At 29.5% G+C, this 21,913-nt stretch overlaps 1 protein-coding gene across 1 annotated transcript in view; it reads right to left on the reverse strand.

Annotated features, from left to right (window-relative positions):
• The window catches only part of LOC141297524 (dedicator of cytokinesis protein 1-like), a 156,818-nt gene that overhangs the window by 94,697 nt on the left and 40,208 nt on the right, over positions 1 to 21,913 (reverse strand). Inside the window, exons 2-12 of the mRNA XM_073827947.1 lie at positions 18,415 to 18,498; positions 16,886 to 16,926; positions 16,724 to 16,779; positions 13,985 to 14,081; positions 12,063 to 12,211; positions 7,655 to 7,790; positions 6,693 to 6,850; positions 6,083 to 6,164; positions 2,743 to 2,878; positions 1,116 to 1,128; positions 787 to 903 (exon numbers count right to left, since the gene is read on the reverse strand). Coding sequence (XP_073684048.1) covers positions 787 to 903; positions 1,116 to 1,128; positions 2,743 to 2,878; positions 6,083 to 6,164; positions 6,693 to 6,850; positions 7,655 to 7,790; positions 12,063 to 12,211; positions 13,985 to 14,081; positions 16,724 to 16,779; positions 16,886 to 16,926; positions 18,415 to 18,498 — 1,069 coding nt within the window. The remainder of the gene's footprint in view (positions 1 to 786; positions 904 to 1,115; positions 1,129 to 2,742; positions 2,879 to 6,082; positions 6,165 to 6,692; positions 6,851 to 7,654; positions 7,791 to 12,062; positions 12,212 to 13,984; positions 14,082 to 16,723; positions 16,780 to 16,885; positions 16,927 to 18,414; positions 18,499 to 21,913) is intronic.

Below are 21,913 nucleotides of genomic sequence, written 5' to 3' on the forward strand. Positions count from 1 at the left end.
AATTAAATGAGCATTATATGAATTATAGTACTATATAAATATTATTTATTTATACTTATATATTATATTATACATATTATATTATATATTATAAATTAAAATACATTTACATTTCTATTTGATATAATAGAGCAAAATAATTAAATAACATTAAATTATATAACAATGAAATAAAATTATATGAATATTACAATATATTACAATACAAAAATGTAGTACAGTAGTTACTAACATGAAGTAAACTAATTTATTTAAATAAATTAAATACAGTAAAATAAATGTAGTTTAGTTTTAATCATGTTAGTAAAAACTTTAATTTATTTACACAAATAAATTACAGTCTACAGAAATTAATAAAAAAAATATTTAGAATTAAAATAAATCCTAAAGCATGGTAGTAACTGCTGTGCTGAAAGTAAAATAAATAAAAAATAAATACACACACTTTTTGTAATAATTGCCGTACTGAAATTAATGCATTTATTAATGCCATAATTTATTACTCTATGACTTCCATAACATATGCATAACAGAAACTAACATTGTGTGTTGAAAAAAGTAAAACGGTCATGAAATATGTATGCATTTTTATGCATGCATGTATTTAGAGGTGTAATATGACATGAGTATGTCTTTTTTAGATTCATCCATTCACTGTAAAATACTGTAAGTAGTAAAAAGCACAAGAGAAGCACTCGTGGAAGTTTAAATTTGTGGTATATAAGGTGAGAGCAGGCAAAAGTTTCTAGATAAGCTGTCAAGCAGCAGCTATTACTGACTGAACACATAAACATCGCCTCTAAATGGCCATTTGGCCTGGTGTGCAGCAGCGGCCGTGCTGTGATTGGCTTTTCAGCAGGCAACAGGAAACTGATGAGCCATAATGGAAGCGTTGGCTTGTCTCTGAAAGTGACACATTAAAGGTGACATTGCGCATACAGGTTCTGCCTCTACCTGCCTGACCCACATACAGACATACTGCTTACGGCCCAATGGAGAGAAAGAGAGATGCTTTTCCTCTTCAAAAGCCGTTTGATGTTCAAACTAAAGGATGCACGCCTGCTTTCGTTCTCCTGTTCGGCCTTATTTATTTACAACAGAAGAACAGATTTTACTTTTTCCATGAAACTACAGGAGAAACACATTGCACAATAATCAACCTAAGTGTCTGATGTTAGGGTCACTTCACTCATTCTAATGTATATTGTGATTGTAGATGTAATAAAACGATATTTAACTCCAGGCCGATGAAATCAGTGCAAAGGCCATGTTTGTTTTGAATGCACTGAAAATGTATGAATGCAGTCAGATTGCGTCACATATAGCAAAGCTTTTATGCAATATATTATTCCAGCTGATTTCACAGGCTTGCACAATTGTATTTGAAGGTGTGTGCAATCACTCAGATAAATGAAAGACAAATAAAAGTACAGATCTCAACACAGAACACCTGCTACCCATAATTTAAAATGGGGAAAAGACCCTTAAATTTGTCAGGGCAAACTGTGGCAAAAAATAAATAAATAAAATAAAATAAAATAAAATAAAAGGTGCATCATAAAATTACTAATAAATAAACAAAATTAAAATGAAAACTTTAAGCTGAAAAAATAAAATAAAATCATTTAAAAAGGAATAATATGTCACAAATAGATAAATAAATAAAATGTAAAACGGTTTAAAAAATTAATAAAAATAAAAATAGAAAATGCAGAAAGTAAATGTTTTAAATTCAATGAAACTTAATAAAAATCTCATTCTTATAGGTGTACAGTAGTAAATTAAAAAGAATAAATAAAAAAACAATATCAACAAAATAAATTAAAAACGATGAAAATTTAAGTAAAATAAAAATAATAGTGAATATCAAATTCACTCATATTTAATGAAACAGTAGGTTTACAGTAGTGACAATGAAATGAAACAAAGATACAAATATACAAAAATAATAAATTAAATAAAAATCAAATATGAAAATACAAATATAAAATAAAAACTATTTTAAATTAGCAACAAAAATAAATGTCAGAAATTCAGATTTTTTACAGTAGTAACAATAAAATAAAAAAAGAATATATATATATACTTTTTTTATATTTGTATCTTTATTTCATTGTCACTGTAAATAATTTGTGAAGCTAAAAGTACTAATTGCTGTCCTAAAAAATTATTTAAATAAATAAATTTAGCAATTAATACCTTGATATAAACTTTAATGTTTGCAAAATATTATTTATTTATTTTATTTAAATGAATATGAACACAGCAATTAGTTCCTTGATGTAAAGTTGAATGTTTTAAAAATATTTATTTATTTATTTATTTCAGTACAGCAGTTACTACCATGATGTAAAATTTTCGAAATATTTATTTAAATTAATCTACATTAAATTTCTGTACAGTATTTAGTAGCTTGATGTAAACCTAAATATTTCTGTAAAAAAAAAAGAATAAATTAAATAAAAATTCAATGTAAAAATACAATGTAAAATAAAAACATACAATTTAAATTAGCAACAAAACAAATGTCAGAAATTCAGATTTTTTTACAGTAGTATAAATAAAATAAATAATAAAATCTAAAAGAACAAATAATAAATAAAAATTTTAGCAATTATATATATATATATATAGTATATAAGCACCTGTAATATGCATGAATGTAAATTCCTAGTGTTATTTTGATAGACACTATGGTTTACCACAACCAGTGTGCTTCGAGTGCAACATGTGAGGCTCTACCTGCCACACCGAAGGGTCTGCGAAGTCCAGATGTTAATTTCTTAGTGTTGTTATCTCTGAGTTCCATCCGACCCACTCGAACGATCTGACAAACAAAGCTGATTTTCTCCCTCTTCAGGTCTTCGCTCCCCAGATCCTGGAAAGAAATACACAAACACACAAGCAAGAGTAAAAAAAAACATGCACAATCATGTACTCAAACAACACATTATTTTGAGCCCCCAAGCGCTATTGGCCATGCACCAGGTGTTTCTGCCTGCAACCATCTAGTTAAACTCAATCTCGTTAGTTGAGCAACTATCCGGGAAGACGCATGGATGGGTTCGGCGTACACAGACCGTTAGCACGCTGTCCGGGGGAAGACTAAATTGCTCGGGCAGCGTTTGATTGGGGGCAGAAACTCATTCCCTGCCGGGGGTTTGTGCAAAGAGCAGAGGATTCCGGGAAAACAAACTGACCTGACCAGCCCAGCATCTATTAAACAAATGACCTCTAGCAAATGAGAACGTGTGGGTGCAGACAAACAAACCCATGCACATGCTCTGTAATTACAAACTACATTACAAAAAAAAAAAAAAAAGTTTATCAGGACAAACTTTGACGTTGGCTTGAGAAAGATAAAACAGGAAGTTTAAAAATTTCAAAAGCTAGAAGTTTGAAGGTTTTCAGTTTGAAGTAGTTTGAAGTTTAAAGCAGTTTTTAAAGATTATATAGATGATAGATATATGATTTACTAACATGATTACCATGTAACTAGTATGTTGTTATAATGATTAGCATGTTGCTAACATGATTAGCATGTTGTTAGCATTATTAGCATGTTACTGGCATGCTGCTAACATGCTTTTATCATGATTAACATGTTACTAGCATGCTGCTAGCGTGATTAGCAAGTTTCTAGCATGTTGCTAACATATTTATCTTAAAAAAAGTTATTTTAACAAAACAACATAAAATAAATAAAAATTAGACTAGGGAATTCTGGGAATGTCAATTTACGGTTATTCACTGTAAATTGTACGTTCTTATTCCACTTCCAAAAACGGTATGGTACCGTAAAACTGCATGCACAGTTTTTCACCGTATATAGAAGGGGAACTTACCGTTAACAATTTTACAGGTTTATACCGTAGCATTTTTACAGTTTTTTACCGTTAAATTCACGGTCATTTTTTACAGTGTAGAACAGACAGAAAACAATGTCTTTTTTACCATTTTTGGGGGAATAAAATGTTGTATAAAATCAAGCATATTTTATCTGAACAAATCCCTCTGTAAAAACCTTCAAGATATAGTTAGGAATAAAAAGGTAAAGTTTGGTGTGTGTAAGTGCTACTGAAGTGGAGATTTATGGCTCAGTGTAGGAGAAAAACTCATTTTGACAAAACGACCTTTAAAAATATGTATTGTAAGTGAAATCTATTAACACAAATAGATAAAGTGCTGTAAAAGAAACACTTAACAGTGTCTTTTAGGTTCTCTCCACTAGTCACTTAATGAAACACCAAAAAGCCCAAAATCTCAAACTTGACGGGTACATGAAAAAACAGTGTTTTTGCCTGCAGTGTCTCCCCTTAAAGCTCTAGGAGGAGATAAAGTCAGAAAATGAACTTTCAGAATAATAATAATGTTTAAATAACATTTTAGTAAGATGGCTTTCTCAAGCCAGCTTAATTATGCAGATGCAAATACACTAAACGCATGCAATTAAAAACAAACAAATATGCTTGATAACAGTGTGTGAGAAACACAAGAACTTCAACATGATTTTATGTTCACGATATGTTTTTCCCAGCACAGATAATTGGTTTTTCTGCGTTAAATTACATGGAGACGCCAACGCGAGTACATGGATGTACACAATACGTGCGGCGTCTCCGGAGAGCTTGCTCCTCTAACGACCGTTAGCTCGTTACCCTTTACAGCTTTAATGATGATGCTGCTTTCTCCAACACTTTAATTACCAATTCTGCAACACGACTGATGAACACGAATTAAAGTGTCACCCAATAATACCGTGATTACTCATTAAGGAACAATGCGAGAGACGGGAACAGACGTACGGAATCAAGCCGTAAACGAGGCATTTGCATGACAAGGTTTTCCAAGAACAAGCCGGACGGAAGAAGTATATGTGTGGTCAAATCAAACAATTAGGTTGTGCATGTGAAGGGTTTCCTGTGGCATAGTGGTTTGTGCAGGTGGCACAAATTAGCAGAGTTTGAAACCTAGTTTGCTGACCACGTAGATGCCATTTTAAAACATCTCGTTATCATGCAACCACATTTTTGGCCAATTTTTAACACGGAACTGCATGCATTTTTAGTAGAGAACAGGGTTGTTATTGTTAGCTATAACTATTAAAAGCATTGGTGTTCTTGAAAAATTGAAAGTAACAACTACAACCAAGTCAAATGAAAACTTAAAAATAAAATAACTTACAAAAGCACATAATTGAATTACTAATAAATTAACAATCAAAATGAAAACTGAATATAATAATAAAAATAAAAGGGTTAACAATTAGAAATGAGCCAAAACTAAAGCTTAAAGCTAAAATAAATAAAAATCAAACACAACGAAAAATTAAATAACTGACAAAAATCACATATTAAAATAACTAATAATTTAACAAAATTAAAATGGAATAAAAATATATATATGAATAAAAATATAATGGCAAACAACGACAACTAAGCCAACACTAAAACCTAAAGCTGAAAAATAATAATAATACTAATAATAATAATAATAATAATAATAATAATAAATGTATAATAAAATAATACTGAAAAAAACAAAAAAAACTTCTAATAAATTAAAATTAAATGGGAAAATATATTAATAAAAATATAACAGCATAACGACTAAAACCAAGCTATAACTTAAAGCTGAAAAATAAAAGACAAAAAACTAAATTACTAATAAAATGAAAACTGAAAAATGCATTAATAATAATAATAATAATAATAATATAATATAATAGCATAAATAAAACTGAGCCAAAGCTAAAACTTAAAGCTGAAAACAAAATGATAAAATAAAGCAAATCAAATAACTGAAAAAAACACAATGAAATTACTAATAAATTAACAATACTAAAATGTTATAAATAAAATAAATAAATAAAACAAAACAAAAAAACTAAATAAAACTACATTTTATTTTATTTAATAAACTGACAAAAGCACATAATGAAATTACTAATAAATTAACAAAATTAAAATGAGCCATGGTGTTCATAACGGTTTCAATCTGGTCTGCATCATGTCCCAATAGCATTTCTCCATGATAACTCTAAATAAAAAGTGTCAAAAGTAAACCCCAAAATATTACGTACAGTGAATACGGCACGCAGGTTATGGAGCTGATCGATGTCTTTCACCAAACCTGAACTGGACCAGCGCACAAGATAGTTTTCACTGCAAGAAAAAAATAAATAAATAACCAGTATTAAAAGACATTACTTTTACAGCACGGTAGCAATGTACAGATCATATGATTGATTTCCATATAACACATTTAATAATAAACATACAGCTTTAATGCACTGCAAGACTCTTTAGATAGAAAAGCATTTGCTAACTGCATGAATGCAAATGAAAATATAATAACACACTCGAATATGACAACATGATCATTTACTGCTGAAACAAACCATTGATAAATGTGTGCATGGCACAAATCTGTGGTTGATTTACTACTGAGGATGTGAAACATCATGGTTACTGGTCACTGAGAATCACAAATGTGGGTCAAAATACTGTCAAAATGTTCAAATTAATTTACATAATATTACAAGTATTTAAAAAAAAATAAATACAAAATAAAATGTTAATATAAATATTTATAATAATTAATAAAATATACATTTAAAAAAAAAATAATAATAAAATATAAAAAAAAAAAAAAAAGTAAAAAACCATTTGACGGCAAAAATGTGCACTGACCTGATGAACTTTGACTCGATCGGGTCATACAGCGACATTAGCACTTCTGCATCTTCTCCGATTTTACACACAACATTCTTGAGCGTAACGAACAGGGCGAAGGAGGGTGTGGATGCAAACTTGGCTTGCCTGCTCAAATCCAAGTTCTGCTTCTGAGACTGAAAAATAAAAACAAATACATATTGTAGCATCTGAGCACACAGTCTTTCAAATGTGGGTCCTAAAGTCAGCAAGACTAATTACAAAGCATCTATATCCCATATACAATCTGTATGTGCTAAAAAGAGACACAAGGACAGTGAACATCTGGATAGGGTCACCTGGGAAATGTAGGACAGCAGTGCAGTTGTATTTTCAGACTTTCACCTTGTCATACAGGTAACATACAGATACATACACACATACATACACACACACACACACACACACATATATATATATATATATATATATATATATATATATATACACATACATATACACACACATATACATACATACATACATACATACATACATACATACATATATATATATATATATATATATACACTGAATTTTTTTTTATAAAAATATAATGGAATAAAGATAGGAAGTGAGACTGTTCAGCGTGGTTTGCTCTCACGCTCTCTGTTCCCGTGTAACCTCTCAGACGTCAGCGATGGTGTTTCAGCCCTGCGGCCAGGGACTTTTCATGTGGTTTAGTGGTTCCACTTGACAAAGTAGTCACATTCAGATATAAAATGAAGTAACAGTTAACATTCAAGGTGTAAATTAAACATCAAAGCAGGCGGTCATGAGAAAAATAGCTGGTAGCGTCGGCTCTCAGGCCTCGCACATTCACAATCCAATAACACCAAACACATTCAAATATCTAAATCCAAATGAATCACAAACATCAGGAAAAAGCAGCATGGTGATATTAGGGCCATAATGGATGAAAACAGTCTAATATGGTTTACCTTCTCCTCTTGGATGCGAGCTTCAATTTGCTTGGACGCGGCTTCATGCGCTCGGAACAGATTGACAGTGCTGGTTAGGTCAGGATCCAGAATATTCCCGTCTTTATCTCTCACCACCAGATCCAGGTCTAAATACCTGCCAAACACACACAAAAACAGTGACGTTTTTAAAACGATGTTTTAAAACACAGTTGGTTCAAAGAGACCAAATGGACACATTCATCTGGACATTAACTACTAAACAAATGTGAAAATAAAAATAAAATATAATTAACATTAAATTAAATTAAATTTAAAATAAAATAAAATTACTGGCAAAAGTACATAATAATACATTAAAAAAAGATTAAAATGAAAAATGACAAATATTTCAATTAAAAAAAATAGAATGGCATAACCTAAACTAAACCTTAAGGCTTATAAAATAAAAAAAAGAAAAGAAAACTGAAAAATATATTATTACAAAATACAATGTGATAACTAAAACTGAGGCAAAACTAAACCTTAAAGCTGAAAAAACTAAATAAAATAAAAAAAGATACATAAAACACAAAGAAACAAAGATTTGTAGTAAAAAAAAAAAAAAAAAAAAAAAAAAACAAACTTTCATTTAATAAAGCTGATGAAGACAGAGACTTGAACTGAGAACTGAGAGTTGTGCGCATGTGTGTCATTGGTGACTTTTTCACCTTAGCGGCTCTATCGTCTCATTTGTATACTCACTTCCTCCTACAGTTAACAGGAACACTAAAACACTCAGAGAGGTAATAATAAACTTTCTGCTAGATAGCCTTGCATGTGTTTAAAGAGAAAAAGGTCTATTAGTCTGCAAATAGAATGACTAAATGGAAGTGCAAAACTTCAAATTGGTTTTCTGGTCTTCCATTGCTCAGCTAAACAATTAGCCCCGCCCCCAAATTCACACTGTTGGTTGGTCCAAGACACATATAGATATACAGTATCTCACAAAAGTGAGTACACCCCTCATATTTCAGCAACAGTTTTAGTATATCTTCTCAAGGGACAATACTATAGAAATGAAACTTGGATATACTTTAGAGTAGTCAATGTGCAGCTTATATAGCAGTTTAGATTTACTGTCCTCTGAAAATAACTCAACATACAGCCATTATTGTTAAAATAGCTGCAAATAAAAGTGAGTACACCCTAAGTGATAACAGCAGTATGTTGTTTAATGCAAAGCCACATGTCCTATTCAACATGTTTATGTTTTTGTCTGCTTGACAGGACCATACAAAGTTGTGTATCTTGTATTAGAGCAGTTAAAATTAGGCGCTTTAAGTACAATTCTCTCTTTCTGACCACTGGATGTTCAACATGGCATCTCATGGCAAAGAGTTACACTAAAGTGGTCAGGATCATACAGAGGTTTTCCAAGATGGGTTCCATTCAGAACAGGCCTTGCAGAGGTTGATCAACTAAGTTGAGCACTTGTTCTGTCCGTCAGGTGCAGAACCTGGCTTCAAAAAAAACAGATGCATGAGTGCTGCCAGCATTGCTTTAAAGGTTGCAGAAGTAGAAGATCAGCTTGTCGGTGCTCAGACCATCCGCCGCACACTGCAACAAGACAGTTTGCATAGGTATCATCCCAGAAGGAAGCCTCATCTGAAGCTGGCTCACAAGAAAGCCCACAAACAGTTTGCTGAAGACAACCAAGAGCATAAATTACTGAAACCATGTCCTGTGGTCTGATGAGACTATAAGATAAACTTGTTTGGCTCAGATGGTGTCCACCATGTGTGGTGATGCCCTGGTGAGGAGTACCAAGAAAATTGTGTCTTGCCTACAGTCAAGCAGTTCATTGCTGCAGTTCACTGTACTGTACATTCTGAAGCAGAACATGATGCCTTCCCTCCAGAAACTAGGCCGAAATGGCAGTTTTACAACTTGATAATGATCTCAAACACACCACCAAGATGACAACTGCCTTGCTGAGGAAGCATAAGGTAAAGGTGATGGAGTGGCCAAGTATGTCTCCAAACCTGAACCCTGTTAGGCACCTGTGGAGCATCCTCAAGCGTAAGGTGGAGAAGCACCATGTGTCTAACGTCCAGCAGCTCCATGAGGAGTGGAAGAGGATCCCAGCAACAACCTGTGCAGCTCTAGTCAATTCAATGGCCAGGATGATTAAAGCAGTGCTAGAGATCAATGGTTCTAACACAATATATTGACAAGTTACTTGAGGTGTACTCACTTTTGTTGCCAGATATTTTGACAATAATGGCTGTATGTTGAGTTATTTTCAGGGTACAGTAAATCTATACTGCTATACAAGCTGCACATTGACTACTCTAAAATATATCCAAGTTTCATTTTTATAGCATTGGCCCTTGAGAAGATATACTAAAATGGTTGCTGAAATGTGAGTGGTGTACTCACTTTTGTTTCAAAACTGATGTGATTTCACCCCAGCGCTTCTCTTTGTCCATATGGTTGTGGTACATTTTCGACACATTACACAGACAGTCTTGTTGCAAAACGTCCACAAGCAGTTTCCTCCAACTCTAATACCCAGCAGAGCAGTGTTGTTTTCATCAACGATGACGATGACGAAATCATTTCGTTGACGCCACTTTTTTCCATGACGAAAACGAGACGATGACGAGATAAAAATGGCTCGTTGATGACTAAAACATGACGAGACGTGTGTGAGTTTTCATTGACGAGACGAGAATAGACGAAAATGTTAGTGGGTGGTCCGTCAGACGTTTAAAATGCATGACATTTCTGCTTATTGTGCATGCCAATTAAAACCGAAAAAAGTACCTGCCGCTATGGCAAGCCGTTTTAGCATTAAATGCTCTTTGCCATACTAGTATGGCAAGCCGTTTTAGCATTCCATCCTTGTTTGTCTTTTATGTTCTAAAACATTCCTTCATTATTGTAATTATTGGTGAAAATAGTCGATCCGGAAGCTCACATTGTGTTGAACTATAGATCTGCTATTTTCAGAACTTATAAGTGACACTACCCAACAGCAAAATACTTACTGACCTACATTAATTTGTTAAAAGACTACTTTTTCCCCTTTTTTTGACTAAAACTAGACTAAAACCTTTTTGACTTTTCGTCGACTAAAACTAGACTAAAACCTTCTTGACTTTTCGTCGACTAAAATTGGACTAAAACTATCACGTATAGAAGTGACTAAAATTTGACTAAAACTAATAACCATTTTAGTCCAAAAGACTAAGACTAAATCTAAGATGGTTGTCAAAAACAACACTGCAGCAGAGGCTTCCTACTATACATACAGAAAGCCTTCCAGTTTTGTGGACATTCACACGTAGACTACTCATTATTTAGGTGGCGACACAGCATTTGACCAGATTTAAAAAAAAATCACCTAAGGTTTAAGGAGCATTTCAAAATGGCATCAACTACTGATGAACACATTGAATTTTACTAGATTTATCACTCTGTAGTTTATTTAACAATGTATTTCTATGTCTTTGGATGCACAAATTCACCTCGTAATGTACGTAATGTATTTACATTTTACTGTTTTTCAGTAAAGGCAGTTACTTTTCCCCCATTTATTAATTAAAAGCTCTCCTGTCCCCATGTTGAGAGAAATTGTGAGTAAGATGTTACTTAAATTCTAGAATAAATGTGAAAATGCATTAATTCATCTCACTCACTAAAAAAAACAGATACAGTATTCTTCAAAATTAAAAAAAAACAGGTGAAATTCAACGCAAACCTGCAATAACTAAATATGTTAAATAATACAAATATCCTTTATGTATTTAATCTTATTATATTAATCAATTTCTTTATTGCCAACCTTTGACGATCCTATTCATTCATACTAATAAGCAAAAAAGATAATCTAACATTTGTTTTCCTTTTTTTTGCTGAAGAGTTGATAAAAAGTAACTAAGTATCGTAAGTGGTTACTTTTTTAGGGAGTAACTCAATATTGTAATGCATTACTTTTAAAAGTAACTTTCTCCAACACTGCAGATTATATTACCTAAAATGTCTAATGTAATGAATTACATTAATAACTACGATTTCGTCATGTAATTTGGAATCAGTAATGGATTTCAATTTGTAAATAATATACCCAGCTAAAATCAGTTATAAATCATCCTAAAACTCCTGTAGTGTGAACCCGACTTTACTTTGCCTTCAATGCAAGTCTGGTTAATAGCACAAGTCTTTTTCACCCAAATGAAAGCGGATAAAATATCTGAAGTGCTGAGAATCTTTCACAATGACCCTTCACAGCAAAAACAGACCCTGAATGAAAATGAAGAGTGATAAAATGCTCTCATTAAAAGATAGATTTTATGTAACGGACTGCAGTCGTGACTTCCAGCTCACGCGCTCCGTTCCAACACGACCCAGCCGCTTATGTGTGTGTGTTTGTGTGTGTTCATACTTGTTTCCATAGTCCATCTTAGAGGTGAGTTTCTGCTTGAGCTCGGTCAGCTCGTCCTGCGGGAGCGTGCCGGACAGGATCTGGGAGCGCCATTCGATCAAGTCGTAGATCATGTCTCGAACCGTGTTGAACATCTCGCGCTTGTCGCCCTGTTGGAAACACAAAGTCTGGTTAAAAGCCTGCAATGTGTGTTAATTAATACATCAAAGTGCATTCTGCTGCATAAAGGCGAGATGCTCTTAATCACTGTAGACAAAGAGCCCCGGAGTGTCATATTGCTTGCTTATGCAATTAAAAGAGTTTAAACTGGCTATGAGACAGGTTTGAAAACTTTAATTTGTAATTTGTATATTATGTCAGAGCATTTCAACATCTCAGCCCCAGGCAAAAAATGATCAGATTTATTAGAGAAAACAGCAATGTGTCAGAAAATGAGTGTTTGTGCTTTGATGTGACTGATGTGCTGTCGTTAAGCTGATTATGTCTAGTTTTCTAATATATAAGACATATGTATACTTTATACAATACACTTTTATTGTAACTTTGTGTTTTAACTCCATGTCAGCATGTCCGGATATTTTCGTGGTGAAAAATAGATAGATCTTTGGTGTTTAATTGATTTTTTATTTAAAATTTTAATAAAGCAAACATCAAATAGAAAAAATAGACATCTACACAAAATAAAAATAGAAAATAAAATAAGATGAAATAAATATACAATCAAAATGTTTTTAAACTATTATTTTATGGATTTGTATTATTTAGCAGAAATAAACAAAACAAAAACAAACAAATGATAAAACTAAATATAAAATAATTAAATTAAATTAAAAAAAAAAAATATATATATATATATAAAAAGTAAAATAATATAAACAAATAATAAAAATTAAATAAAAAATAAAAATGATAAAACAAAAAAACAAATAAAAACAACAAAACCCAAATAAAATAAATAAAGCAAAATAAAAAGATAAAAAATAACAAAATAATAAATAATAAATAAATACAAATAATAATAACATAAAAATACCAAAAATAATAAAATTAAATTAAAATAAGATAAAACTTAGATAAGGGGGAAAAAAGGTAACAATTAGAAAATATAAAAACAAAACACAAATAAGACAAAAATATAACAAAAAAAGCAAAATAAACAAAAAAAACATTTATTAAAAAAAATTATAAAAAAAATCATAATATTAAAATTAAAATAAGATAAAACTGAAATAAGGAAAAACAAGTGAATATATATTCTCAAAAAAAGAGAAACAAAAACCACTATAATAAAATATTTTAAAATAGCAAAATAAAAAAGATAAATCAAACAAGATAAAAATTAGAATATCAAAAAACTAAATAAAAACAAAACATTAAAATATAAAATAAAATAATAATAATAATAAATAAAATAAAAAATAAACAAGATACAAGTGAGAATATAATCATCATCCCAAAAAAAGATAAAATAAGATAAGGGGGAAAAAAAATGAGCTAAACAAATATTAATTATATTAAATAAATAATTGCATTACATTACATATAAATGGATAAATGGCTCAAGCGAGTTTTGTCCTGGTTAAAACACAAAAAAGAGGGCAAAATGATCACTAACGACCACTTTTTCTCCAAATAAAAACAATTTTTGACACAAATACACTTTTGCAAATCACAAAATTAGTTATTTATGAAACACTGGAGATTCTGGATGCATGTATAAAAAAAAAAAGTTAAGTAAAAAAGTAGTTAAGTAGTAAAGTAGTAAAGTTAAGTCAAGTCAAGTAAAGTTGATGTGATCATGCTGACATTATCTGCATTCTATTTCGTCCACTTACACCATGCCTTATAACCATGTACTCTTTGGAACAATGCATACTTTAAAGTGTGCAGAGAGTATGCAACTTTTGGGAAACACTACTTACCACATATAGGTCCCTCCATATGGCCGCCCATTCTCGCAGCGTAGTCGTGACCTCATGAACGAGCGGAAGCTCAGTAGGAATCACCGTCTCCTTTTGTCTAAAAGAACAGTGATCGAGCACAAAACAGAAACGGCACAATAAGAGAAGGAGTTTTCCTAGAATACCGCTTGTGTGGGAAAACAATAGGCTGTTTAACTGCAATCTCGTCAGTAATTCCTGCTTACTACAGACTCCTGAGGACCCCGAGTCATTCGGATCCCTTCATGCCAATGAAAACTAATTACCAGCATCAGTCATCAAAAGAGCCGTTATGAAATCCGAGCTGGGCTTTGCTCACGATTCCAATTACTCTCACATACTCACAGCAAACCAACACTCACTCGTGCGTATTATATTACTGAACCATGCTTCAAAATCCATTTCAGACTCTAAAATCTCCCATTAGGCTAGCAATGGGCTGCTGGGGCGCTAACTTGTTTTAGTAGGACGTCTATGGAAAGAATGTTGTTAAACGAGCTCAGTCTGGATTTAGGGAGCGATGCTGATATAATCAGACCAAAAACTGAAGTAACAAGATCTTCAGATGCAGCAAAAACATAGTGAGCTGTCTTGAAAGACGGCATCCTAACCATCATAGAGACTCAAGAAGTTAGATAAGGTCCTAAAATGGTAAGAGGTGACAGAAATAAAGGGGCAACAGGGCATTTATGGATCCTAAATAGAGTAGAAACTGAAAAATAATGCAATGTATCTTTTTTTCTTCGCAAATGAGCACTTTTTCCTTGGCAGATTATCACTAAGAGGTTTTACTTAACCTTCAGAAAATGTCAAGTGCAAATTAAATATTTAAATAAATATTAAACCTCATATCAAGTGAATATTATGACATTTTAACACCATGGTTTGCATTAATTTTCATTTTTAGCGACATTAAATTAAGCAAACTAAATAGGCAAAAATATAAACAAAACAAAAATAATACGAATAATGGTTTTGAACAAAAAAGAAACAAAATAATAAAATACAACAAAATAGATGACAAAATTATGAATTATGAATGTCAAGAATATATTAAATATTACAGAAATAATCATTTTACATTCATTTAGCATACTACATTATTTTAAATCCATTATTTACATGGATTTGTATTTTTCAGCAACAATAAATAACAAAGGACAAAAAAGTAAATAAAAAAAATCTAAATTAAATTTAAAAAACACAAAGCATAAAGCAAAATAAAAAGAGAAAAAAAAAATAAAACAAAGAAATGTCAAGGATAAATAAAATTATATAAATATTTTTTGCAACATTAAATAAATCAATCAATCAATAAGTAAATACAACAAAATAGTAAAAATAAAATAAGTTTAAAAAAATAATGAAATATGAGAAGAACTTTTCCTTTAGAAACTGTCAAGGATAAATAAAATATTATAAAAATATTCATTTTATGAGGTTTGCAATTTTTAGCATATTATATAATTTTAAAACCATTATTTGCATGAATTTGTATATTTTAGCAACAATAAATAAAAAAGGAATAAATAAAGAAATCATACTAAATAATAAAATAAACTAATACTAAATTTAAAAAGATAAATAAAATGCAAAGCAAAATAAAAAAGAGAAAACAAAATTAAAAGAGAAAAGTAAAAAAGAAAAGAAAAGACGCAAAATATTTAAACATTTATAGCAACATTAAACAATAAAAAATTATAAATAAATACAAAAATATAGGTATACAGATAGGAAACAGGATAAATTAAATATTATAAAATTTTAGCATATTATATTATTTTAAAACCATTATTTGCATGAATTTGTATATTTTTAAGCATCAAAAATAGACAAAAAACAAATAAAACTAAATAAAATAAAAATAAAAATAACAACAAATAAGTAAAATAAGTAAAATAAAAATATAAAGCAAAATAAAAAGGAACCAAATAAAACTAAACTAAACAATAAAATAACTCTGTAAGGTCTTTTCTTGGACCAAATTTAGGTTAGTAGTAATTCGTATTAAAGAAATATATAGGGTTTTTTTTATTAAGATAAGTAAAAAATTAATTGAGATATAAAGCAAAAAGAGCTTCTAAACTAAGAACTTAGATGAAATGAAATGAAATGAAATCTTTACCAACCACTCAGTAAGGTTTTTTCTTGAACCAAATTTGGGTTTGTAGTTATTCAGTTGTTTAGTTTTTTTCAGGAATATAAAGTTATTATTATTATTATTATTATTATTATTATTATTATTATTAATAAAATAAAATCAAAAACAAAAATAAGTAAAATAAGTAAAATAAAAATACAAAGCATAAAGCAAAATAAAAAGAAAAGAAACCAAAGAAAACTAAACTAAATAAAATAAACAATAAAATAAAATAAAATAAAATTTATTTTAGGATAATAAACTAACGTCACAATACTCCAAACCTGAACTGCTCTGCACTGGCAATTAATCCATTTTTAATTAGACAAACTAAACTAAACTACATCTAGCTCTAATACTTTTGCACAGTGAGTGAAACATAAGCAGATTTATAGTCAACATTTGTCCCATTGAGTTTGTCACAACAAATCCTGCGATTGCCCTCTCCATGAAGGATTTGCAATCTGGCCGAAACAAGTTAGTTTGGCAAAGAAGCTAATGTCTGCTAAGAAGTTGCTAATACCTTTATTCCATTTTCAGAAAGTGACAAAGTCTCATGAATCTAAATGAACAATACTGACCCGCTGCCCTCAACCGTGGCCTCCTTCAGATGGATGTAACAAGCCGGAAACACTCCCTGCACGCGGAGGAAACAAAGCAAAATTCAGGTTGAGGCTTGCTGAATGATCGCATTAAAGGAGAAAGCTGACTGTACTCTGGAAGCGTTTCATACAGTAACTTACCTTCTTCGATTTTCTCCTCAGCCGATACCCTCGATACCATCCTGAGAAGAGCAAGAAATATCACAGCAGTCAGACGGAAATGCCAACAATTAGATTGCAGAGACGTCCCTATAGCACATCTAGAAAACAATATTCTGAGATTATAAAGGACGTGTTTCATCAATCTCCAGGAGATACGAAGTGAGGCGGCGGGCATGTCCGCAAGGTACCAACAAATCATTTAACACTAAAGTGTGTTTTTGAGATCGGCTGAGAACCGAGAGACGAAAGCTCTGATAATGATATATATCTGTGTCCTAAAATGGTCAGAGGTGAATGAGATGAATGGGCAACAGAGAGGACTGAATATAAATTAGGTACTAAAATAGTGTGCGAAACACTTAACAATAATGTAATAAAGAATAGAAGTAGGGTTTTTCTTCCTCACCAAATTATCACCAAGATGTGGTACTTAACCTTCAGAAAATGTCAAGGATAAATTAAATATTTTATGAGCTGGTTTAAGTTTCTATTTATTTTAAATGAGATTTGCGATTTTTGTATCTCTCAAACCAAGATGCATTTAAAAAATGTGTGATTTTGTCATTTTCAAGGACTAACATTAAATTAACCTCCAAAAACAAAGAGACAAATACACATAAAACAAAATAAATTAAGTACAATAATGTAAAAAAAATATAAGTAAAATTAAGTAAAATAATAAAATAAAAAGATACTATGTAAAATTAAATAAGATCGAAAGAAAATGAGACAAATCAAATTAAAAATAAAATAAAGAAAATTAAAGAAATTAAATAAGATAACACAAAAATAAAGTAGAAAAGTAAAATAATAAAATAAAAATATAAAGATTTAAAAAGCTAAAACAAAAAAAATTAAACAAGATCAAAAGAAAAGGAGAACATAAAAACTAAATTAAAAGTAAAATAAAATAAAAATAAAGTTAAAGAAAATAAAGTTAAAATTCAGTCAAACTGAAATTATTATAAAAATAAAAAAATATTTAAAAGATCTGTGATTTTGTAATTTTCAAGGTATAACCATGAAGCAAACATCAAAAATAAAGCATAAAATAAACAATTAAAAATAAAATTGAGTAAAGTAAAAGAAAAAGATCAAACAAATTAAAATGAATTAAATAAAAACATTTAAATAATAAATAAAATAATAAAATAAAGATAAAGATTAAACAAATTAAAATGATTAAACAAATAGTTAAAAATTTAAAAAATAAAATAAAATAAGTCAAATAATAACATAAGAAAGATCAAACTAATTAGAATGATTTAAAAAATGTATTAAATTACAATATAAAACAATAAATAAAATAAAATAATTGTATTGTTTGTACTGTAGTTATTGATCTCCCCCCCCCCCCTTAATTTAAATTAAACTATTATTGATGAATCAATTTTTCTTAAAATAGCTTTGGTGAAGGCTTAAATGGTTGAGCTCGAATAGTTTTTTCAAAACATTTTGCTGTGTCACATCTAGTTACATAAGAGTCTGTGTCTCTGTGTGTGTTTCACCTTCGTAAGTCTCCAGAATGTGTACAGTGTCTCCGATCTGTAAGGACAGCTCTTCATCACTGCGAGCGTCATAGTTATAGATTGCTGCGGACAGAGAACATAAAACACTGTAGTGAGACACATGGCATCAATTTCTGCTCGCTGTGTGAGAGAGAAAGAGAGTTATAGATGATGCAGCAATGCAATAACTAACCATACAACAAACAACAGCAGCTCCACAATAAACACCAACTAAAATATGACACAAAACATGACCTTGGCAGTAAAAAAAAAAAACACCATCTATATTCATCCTAACACTCATTGTGGGTCTGCTTTCCTTTAGGAAGTGTGTGATGCCTTTAGTAAATAGACGGACGCTTCTTGAGTCGAGTTTTAGCGGCATGTTCATCGATGATTCACATCAACCCCGTACGGCCACATGACCCCGTGACAAAATAAAATAAGTAAAATAAAGTAAAAATGTAAAATAATAAATGAAAAAGATAAAATAATAAAAGAGTCAAATTAAATAAGATTAAAAAATGTTAAAAGAAATAAAAAGAAATAAAGTCTAAATTAAATTAAATAATATAAAACTAAAATTTGATCAACTAAAATAAAAAAGGATTCAATTTAAAATAAAGCAAATAAATCAAAATAAAGAAAAAATAAAGAAACAATAAATTAAAAAATGATTTAAAAAAAGCTAAAACAAAAACATTAAATAAGATCAAAAGAAAATGAGAAAATATATATATTTGTATATATATTTTAAGTAGAACAAAATAAAAAATTGAGAAAACTAAATAAGTAAAATAAAGTAGAAAAGTAAAATAATAAAATAAAATAGTCCAATTAAATAAGATAGAAAAGTTAAAAGAAAAAAGAAATTAAATAAGATAAAAAAATTTGATCAACTGAAATAAAAATAAGATTCAATTTCAAGCAAAGCAAAAAAGTAAAATAAAGTTGAAAAGTAAAATAAAATAAAAAGATTAAATAAAAATAAAAAAGTCAAATTAAATGAGACAGAAAATAAAGAACAAAATTAAATTATATAAAATAAAACAAAAATTACATCAACTGAAATAAAAATAAGATTAAATTTCAAGTAAAGCAAAAAAGTAAAATAAAGTTGAAAAGGAAAAAAATAAAAAGAAATAAAAAGACTAAAACTAAAACAAACTTAAAATAAATAAGATCAAAAGAAAAGTATAAAAATTAAAAAGAAATAAAAATAAACTAAATAAAATGAAGTAAAATAAAGTAGAAAAGTAAAATAAAATAAAAAGATTAAATAAAAATAAAAAAGTCAAATTGAATTAGATTGAAAAAAAGTTAAGAAATGAAAAGAAAAAAATCAAAATAAATTAAATAAGACAACAAAAATTAGATCAACTGAAATAAAAATAAGATTAAATTTAAATTAAAGCAAAAAAGTTACGTTGAAGTGTAAAAAAAATTAAAAAGACTAAAAAAGCTAAAACAAAGTTAAATTAAATGAGATCCCATAAAAATTGGAAGACATTTATGAAATAAGTAAAAAAGTAGAAAAGTGAAATAGTAAATAAAAAGATAAATAAAAATTAAAAAGTCAAATTAAATGAGATTGAAAAGTTAAAGAAAAGAAAAAGAAAAGAAAAGAAAAGAAAATGAAAAAACTGAAGTAAATTAAATAAGACAAAAAATTAAATCAACTCAGAAAATATGATTAAATTTTAAATAAAGAAAAAAAGTCAAATTAAAAAAAGATTTTTTAAAAAATTAGAAAATAATTTAAAATGTAATTAAAAATAATGAACTAAATAAAATAAAATAGGAAAAAAAAAAAAACGTTTAACAATAAACACAAACAACAATATGAGCCAAAACATGACTAAATGTTTGTATTTGTAGGCCATTGTGGGCCTGCAAACACTGGCATTTCCTTTAGGAAGTGTGTGACTCCCTCTAGTAAACAGTTGGATGCTCATTGAGTGGAGTTTTTGCACCGTTTCTCTTCGACCCTGAACGGCCACACGACCCCGTGACAGAGAGACAGCAGAGGACGAGATGAGAGCGAGACCTGCGAGGGTTAATTACTGTCTCTATTTATGTCTCTGTCAGACTCTCACCTTCATTCTCACTCATGCTGCTTCTCTCTGCTAACTCACAGTCTCTCAAAGGAGAGAAAGAGTTATTACACAACATTCTGACCGTGGGCCTTTTCACACATAAACACAAAGGAGTCGTTTCTCTCTGTAATCTCTCTCCCGTTGTTTGTTCCTGAGTCCGAAATGAACACCTCTGACTGCAGCAAAACAGGACGAAAACATTTCAATGCATGTCAGTTCAGATGGAGAGTCTGAGAAACGCAATGTATACCTGCAATCACATGCATGCCAATCAATCACTATAGGTTACTAAACTATATAAAAGAAAAAAGCTCTAAAGCACCAGATAAACAAGCAAACAACTGACACATGACATTTCAGATCTGACTATATAGCAAAAAGATTCAAAACAAAGAACAATATTACTATAGTATTTAATAATTCAGCCTTTATTGTTGTGATTTAAAAATAAAACAAAAACAAAGTGAAATTAAATAAGATCAAAAGAAAATGAGAAAATAAAATTAAATATATAAAATAAAAAACACAAAAAAGTCTTTGGGTTAGTAGTAATTCGTATTTAAGAAATATATAGTTTTTTTTATTATTAAGATAAGAAAAAAAAATATTGAAATTTAAAGCAAAAAGAGCTTCTAAGTTAATAACTTAGATTTAAAAAAAAATAAATTTGAGTTTGTAGTTATCCATGTTTTCAGGAATATAAAGTTAATACTACTATATTATTTATTTACATGTTAAATTAGCCTTTATTTTTGTGATTTAAAAATTAAATATAATTAAATTCAAGTAAATTAAAGGTAACAGGTACCAAACCTAAATGTTTTTTGATTTATATTTCTTTATTTTCCTTCACATTTTAGTATGATTGTTAGTTTTTACTTTTTTATATATTTTTAATATATTTAATAATTTTATATTCCATTTTGCAATGATTTATTTGTAAGTTTTAGTCATTTTATTATTATTATTATTATTATTATTATTATTATTATTATTATTATTATTATTATTATTATTATGTTTCTAAATATTATTTCTAATTTCCATTCTACAATACTACAGTTCAAAAGTTTGGGGACAGCATTTTGTTTGTTTGTTTGTTTGTTTGTTTGTTTGTTTGTTTGGTGTTAATTTACATTATATACAAATGAATTCTATTTCAAATAAATGCTGTTCTTTTATAAAGAAAAAAATACATCCATAAAAAATATGAAGCAGCACAATGGTTTTAAAAATTGGTAATAATCAAAAACGTTTCAGCAAATCGGCATATTAGAATGATTTCTGAAGGATCATGTGACACTCAAGAATAAATAAACTACAGTTTACAATATTTTCACATAGAAAACAGTTAATATAAATTGTAATAATATTTATAAATTTTACTGATTTAACTGTATTTT

The sequence above is a fragment of the Garra rufa genome, chromosome 22, assembly GCF_049309525.1.
Source record: "Garra rufa chromosome 22, GarRuf1.0, whole genome shotgun sequence".
NCBI classification, from domain to species: Eukaryota; Metazoa; Chordata; class Actinopteri; order Cypriniformes; family Cyprinidae; genus Garra; species Garra rufa.